General features: G+C 66.3%; 1 protein-coding gene across 1 annotated transcript in view; it reads left to right on the plus strand.

Annotated features, from left to right (window-relative positions):
• The window catches only part of NBEAL2 (neurobeachin-like 2), a 36,443-nt gene that overhangs the window by 25,453 nt on the left and 4,781 nt on the right, over nt 1-6,209 (plus strand). The window contains 21 exon segments of the mRNA XM_014540500.1: nt 24-237; nt 322-457; nt 891-1,051; nt 1,145-1,461; nt 1,558-1,653; nt 2,021-2,145; nt 2,229-2,369; nt 2,490-2,620; nt 2,731-2,840; nt 2,943-3,060; nt 3,160-3,257; nt 3,331-3,447; nt 3,982-4,062; nt 4,146-4,243; nt 4,344-4,516; nt 4,623-4,717; nt 4,939-5,055; nt 5,149-5,307; nt 5,382-5,530; nt 5,864-5,999; nt 6,077-6,208. Of these exon segments, the coding sequence (XP_014395986.1) occupies nt 24-237; nt 322-457; nt 891-1,051; nt 1,145-1,461; nt 1,558-1,653; nt 2,021-2,145; nt 2,229-2,369; nt 2,490-2,620; nt 2,731-2,840; nt 2,943-3,060; nt 3,160-3,257; nt 3,331-3,447; nt 3,982-4,062; nt 4,146-4,243; nt 4,344-4,516; nt 4,623-4,717; nt 4,939-5,055; nt 5,149-5,307; nt 5,382-5,530; nt 5,864-5,999; nt 6,077-6,178 (2,874 nt within the window). The 3' untranslated portion in view covers nt 6,179-6,208.

Raw genomic sequence — 6,209 nt, forward strand, 5'->3', positions numbered from 1 at the left:
TGAGCCCTGAGTGGGTGGGGCAGGGAATGGGCGGGGATTGGGAGGGAGGAGGGGACCGGAGAGCCAGGCTGCCTTTGCGGGGCCTGGGAGGAACCACCGGGCATCTCCGCAGGGACCCGCCCACGCCCCGGTGGAAGATGTCCAGGGCCGAGACATACTCACGCATGCGTCTGAAGCTGGTGCCCAACCATCACTTCAACGCTCACCTGGAAGCCAGTGCCCTCCGCGACAACCTAGGTGAGAGGGAGAGCCGGTTGGGCCCGCCCGACCCCACCTGCTGCCCCGTCCATTTCTGGCTGAACACCCGTGGGCCCATTGCAGGCGAGGCCCCCCTAACACCCACCGAGGAGGCGGCGCTGCCTCTAGCAGTAACCAAAGAGGCCAAAGTCAACTCCGTGCCCGAGGAGCTGCCGGAAGACCAGCTGGGCGAGGAGGAGCTGGCCTCCCTGGAGACGGCGTGAGTGGGGCTGGGAGAGCCGCCGGGCCGGGCGTCTGCTCCGGGTACATGAGCGGGGGTTTGGCCCCGAGTCCATTCCCTCTGCCGCAGGGCTAAACACCCTGGAGGACTGTCCCACATCAGGTGGGGCTGGCGAGAGGTGTCGCCCAGAACAGATGTTGCTCTTTCACGGCGAGGCACCCAGAGGAGGGCAGGCAACACAGACCAGCCTAGGAGGGGCCCACGGGAGTGGCAGGGGCTGAGCGAGGGGAAGCTGGGCACACGCGCTGGTGTCCTGGCAAGACATTCAGAGACCCAGGGGCAGGACCGGGGGCCAGTCTGGACCCTGAGCAGCTCCTCCCTCCCCTCGGACCTGATGGCACTCGGGGCGTGCTCCTGGGCTTGTGGGAAGGGGTCCCAGAGCCACGAGCCTGAAGTGGGTGCTGACCCGCAGGATGGAGGCGGCGGAGCTGGACGAGCAGCATGAGAAGCTGGTGCTGTCAGCGGAGTGCCAGCTGGTCACGGTGGTGGCCGTGGTCCCAGGGCTGCTGGAGGTCACCACGCAGCACGTATACTTCTACGACGGCAGCGCCGAGCGCGTGGAAACCGAGGAGGGTGCGTCTGGGGGAGCTGCGTGGAGGGAGGGCAGGGGTGGCGGGTCGCTGGGCCAGGCTGAGTGGCTCCCGCACCTGCTCTCCGTCCTTGCAGGCGTCGGTCACGACTTCCGGCGGCCGCTGGCCCAGCTGCGCGAGGTCTACCTGCGGCGCTTCAACCTGCGCCGCTCAGCGCTGGAGCTCTTCTTCATCGACCAGGCCAACTACTTCCTCAACTTCCCATGCAAGGTGGGTGGGACTGCAGCCTCCTCTCCCTGCCAGGCCCCCAGGCCTCAGCCCGGCTCCGTCCCGCCCCACACCCAGATGCGGAACCAGGTGTACAAGTGGCTCCTGCGCCTGCGGCCGCCTGCCCAAGGCTACCTGAGCAGCCGCTCCCCGCAGGAGATGCTGCGCGCCTCCGGCCTGACCCAGGTGGGAGCCCTGGACCGTGAGGGGTCGGGGGGGTCACGGCCCTGTGGTGGCTGGACGTCTCCACGGGCTCACCTCTTGCCTGCCCTGCCCCCCCAGAAATGGGTGCAGCGGGAGATATCCAACTTCGAGTATCTGATGCAACTCAACACCATCGCCGGGCGGACGTACAACGACTTGTCTCAATACCCTGTGGTGAGAGCCGGCTCCATACCTCCACCCGCCCCTCTGACTGCCAGCCCGGTTCACCCAAGTGTAGGCACTGATGGGGGCCACGCCCTGAGCCTTGTCCTAGGCCGGTGTTGCCTAAGCCCTGGCCTCTGTTCTTGCCACTCCCCCCGCAACACACACACCCACACACCCAGCCCCACTCTTGTCCCCTCCTGGCCCGTTTTCCCTGAGGGGTACCCTGTCCCAGGCAGTCCGTCCTGCTCCCCTGTGGCCTCTCCTAGTGGGTCCCCACCTGTGGGCTCTGCCCATCTTCCTGAGGGTGAGGGCAGGGCAGAGCGGGCAGGTAGGCCACCAGGACCCTCATGCAGCTCCTGCCCGGGTGGGCGGCCAGTTCCCCTGGGTCCTACAGGACTACGTGTCCCCAACCCTGGACCTCAGCAACCCGGCTGTCTTCCGGGACCTGTCCAAGCCCATCGGTGTGGTGAACCCCAAGCATGCCCAGCTCGTGAGGGAGAAGTGAGCATGTGGGCAGGGCTGGGCTCGGAGGGTGGGACGGGCCACGGGAGGGCTTCTGCCGACCCCCCCAATTGTGACTCCAGGTATGAGAGCTTCGAGGACCCAGCGGGCACCATTGACAAGTTCCACTATGGCACCCACTATTCCAACGCAGCGGGCGTGATGCACTACCTCATCCGCATGGAACCCTTCACCTCCCTGCACGTCCAGCTGCAGAGTGGCCGGTGCGGCCCAGGGAGGGGCGGCAGATGGCCACGGGCGGGGAGGCCAGCGTTTGAGGGGAAGAGGCAGGTCCTCCACCCCGTCGTCACCGCCTCACTTTGGCCCGTGCCCCTCTCCACCAGCTTCGACTGCTCTGACCGGCAGTTCCACTCGGTGGCGGCGGCCTGGCAGGCCCGCCTGGACAGCCTGGCCGACGTGAAGGAGCTCATCCCGGAATTCTTCTACTTCCCCGACTTCCTGGAGAACCAGAACGGTAGGGACTGGCGTGGGGATGCAGACGCGGGCCACGGGGGGCAGGTGTGGTGGGGAAAGAGATGCGGTCCGGGGAGTGGGTGAAGACAGCTGACCAGTCCTCTGTTCCAGGCTTTGACCTGGGCTGCCTCCAGCTGACCAATGAGAAGGTGGGCGACGTGGTGCTGCCCCCGTGGGCCAAGTCCCCTGAGGACTTCATCCAGCAGCACCGCCAGGCCCTGGTGAGGACATGGGTCATATAGCCAGGCAGCCGGGGTGGAAGGTCAGGGTTCGGGGTCAGCTGTCTGTCCCTGGACTGACCGCCCCTCCCCGTCCATCCCCAGGAGTCGGAATACGTGTCCACCCACTTGCATGAATGGATTGACCTCATCTTTGGCTACAAGCAGCGGGGCCCGGCCGCAGAGGAGGCCCTCAACATCTTCTATTACTGCACCTATGAGGGTGGGCAGGCCCTGGGCTCACCTGGAGGCTGGGCACGGAGGAGGAAGGGTGGAGGCAGAGGGCACGGAGGAGTCCTGACTGCTTGGTCTGCCCGCCCAGGGGCTGTGGATCTGGACCAGGTGACGGACGAGCGGGAGCGGAAGGCTCTGGAGGGCATTATCAGCAACTTCGGGCAGACTCCCTGTCAGCTGCTGAAGGTAAGGCCCGCGCGGAGGCCGCGGGCAGGGGTGTCCAGGCCACGGTGCTAACTGGCCACTCGCCCGCCCGCAGGAGCCGCATCCAGCCCGGCTCTCCGCGGAGGAAGCAGCCCAGCGCCTCGCCCGTCTGGACACGAACTCGCCCAGCGTCTTCCAGCACCTGAACCAGCTCAGGGCCTTCTTTGCGGAGGTGAGAGGAGGCCGGGCCTCGGCTTCCTACTCTCGGAAATGAGTTCAACCTGCTGTTGCCCTTACCAACCTGTTGGGGCAGAGGGAAGACCGACATCAGGGCCACTGGCACTCAGACACCTGGGGAAACCAGAGGACTGGGGGTGCAGCTGGGCAGGAAAAGGCCCGGACGCAGCCACCCCGAGGGCCTCGGGGAGACCGGGAGGGCGGGCATCTCCATGGACACTCCCTCGCCTTCCTGCTGCGTCTCGCACGCCCCGGGGCCTGACGTTCTTAGGCTGCCCTCTCCTGCCCGCAGGCTGGGGGACATGGAGTATCGGGGTGGGTGGACCGAGCTTGAGGCCCTGTCCACCCCAGCTTCTCACTCACTTTCTGAGGCGCCCCCTGAAGACCCACTGGTCTCACACGTGCTTCCCAGTGGGACCTGGGGCCTCTGGGGGCGGAGAGTCAACGAGGCAGCGGTGCCCAGGGAGCAGGTGGTGTAGCGGGGCGCTGGCTGGCCTCTCGGACACAGCCAGCCTCCTTCGACCCGCAGCTCATCAGCGACGGTGTGCCCCTGGTGCTGGCCATGGTTCCCCACCGGCAGCTCCACTCCTCCATGACCCCGGACCTGCTGGTAAGTGCGCTGGGCAGGATGCCACCGGCCCCGCCCCCTCTCTGACTGCACCCCAAACCTGCCTCTGCTCCCCTTGCTCGCAGGTGACGGTGAGTGCCAACGGGCTGCTGGGCACCCACAGCTGGTTGCCCTATGATCGCAACATAAGCAACTACTTCAGGTTCATCAAAGACTCCACCAAGTGAGAGGGCTACGGCAAGGGGGTCCCCCACTAAGCAGGATGCTGGCCAGCCAAGGGCCTCGGTATCCTGGCCTCACCTGTCACTCCCTTCCTTGGTCAGGGGGCAGCGGCTGCTGAGTGGCCCCTGGGTGCCGGGCAGTGGCGTGAGTGGGCAAGCCCTGGCAGTGGCCCCCGACGGAAAGCTGCTGTTCAGTGGTGGCCACTGGGACGGCAGCCTCTGCGTGACCGCGCTGCCGCGGGGCAAGCTGCTGAGCCAGATCAACCGCCACCTTGGTATGAGCTCCCTGAGGCTGGGGTGGTGCGGGGCGGGGCCCGTGCCAGAGGCTGGCCGGGAGGCGTGACGACTCTGTTCTACTTGGACCTTCCCCTCCCCACGCAGACATAGTGACCTGCCTTGCACTGGACACCTGTGGCATCTACCTCATCTCAGGCTCCCGGGACACCACCTGCATGGTGTGGCAGCTCCTGTACCAGGTGTGCTGGCGGGCAGCTCGGTGGGGCCCCCGTAGTCAGACCTGCCGCCCGCCCACCCCTCTGCAGGCTTCCAGTCCTGCTCCTCTCGTCCCCTTCCCTCCATGACCCTCTAGCTCTCTGGCTTCACCCCGTCCCCTCACGCTCCTGAGCCTTCGCCTCCCTGTTCAGGGGCCGGGATAATGGGGTGCCCCCAGGCCTGAGACAGCCCTGGATTCCCACAGGGTGGTCTCTCGGTGGGACTGGCATCGAAGCCCATACAGGTCCTGTACGGGCACGAAGCTGCTGTGAGCTGTGTGGCCATCAGCACGGAACTGGACATGGCTGTGTCCGGATCGGAGGTCTGTGTATGCCTGTGCCCGGGGGGCCGACGGCTGGGCACTGCCTCTGGAGCCCAGAGCCCCTGCCTAGCACCCTAAGCTGCCTTCCTACAGGACGGAGCTGTGATCATCCATACTGTACGCCGTGGCCAGTTTGTAGCAGCACTACGGCCCCCGGGGGCCATGCTGCCCGGACCTGTGTCCCACCTGGCGCTGGGGTCTGAGGGCCAGATCGTGGTGCAGAGCTCGGCGAGGGAACGTCTGGGGGCTCAGGTATGGGAAAGGGGCACCGATCAGGACGGGGTGGTTGGGATTCTGTGCTTGCTGACACCTCCTGCTTCTCCCAGGTCGCCTACTCCTTGCACCTGTACTCAGTGAACGGGCGGCTGCGGGCCTCCCTGCCCCTGGTGGAGCAGCCCACCGCCCTGGCGGTGACGGAAGACTTTGTTCTGCTGGGCACAGCCCAGTGTGCCCTGCACATCCTCCACCTGAACAAGTGAGCCCCACTGTCAATGGGTTCCTGGTCCCTCAGGGAGGTGGCCATTGGCAGAGGAACCAGGAGGTGCCCCCTGTGGACCCACACCCTCTTTGCATGCTCACGGGGACGTCCTGCAAGTCCCGTCCCTGACTCCCCGCCCCCCACTAGGGAGATCTCGCCCTTGGCCTCTCTTAGCCACACATCCCTGGCAGACCTCTTCACGAATCAGGGTTTCAATCGAGCCATCCTGCAAATGAGGGCAAACAGGGCATTTAGGAGAATGAGGAGTCTGCTGGGTGCCAAGCTGCCTTGCGTTTCGAGTTCGTGTAACCCCTCCTTCCCTCCCTGCAGACTGCTGCCGGCTGCGCCTCCCCTGCCCATGAAGGTGCCCATCCGCAGCATGGCGGTGACCAGGGAGCGCAGCCACGTGCTCGTGGGCCTGGAGGATGGCAAGCTGATCGTGGTGGGCGCGGGGCAGCCCGCTAAGGTGAGGACAAGGGCGGGAGGGGGCTCGAATGGGGCGCCGAGTGATGGTCTTGGCTGACCCACCGCTCCTCCCACCAGGTGCGCAGCAGCCAGTTCGCTCGGAAATTCTGGGGGTCCTCGCGGCGCATCTCGCAGGTGTCCTCTGGGGAGACCGAGTACAAACCCGAGGAGGAGCGCTGACCACCGGCCCGTCCCAGCGCGGGCCCCGCCC

Source organism: Myotis brandtii, unplaced genomic scaffold (assembly GCF_000412655.1).
Source record: "Myotis brandtii unplaced genomic scaffold, ASM41265v1 scaffold246, whole genome shotgun sequence".
Lineage (NCBI taxonomy): Eukaryota > Metazoa > Chordata > Mammalia > Chiroptera > Vespertilionidae > Myotis > Myotis brandtii.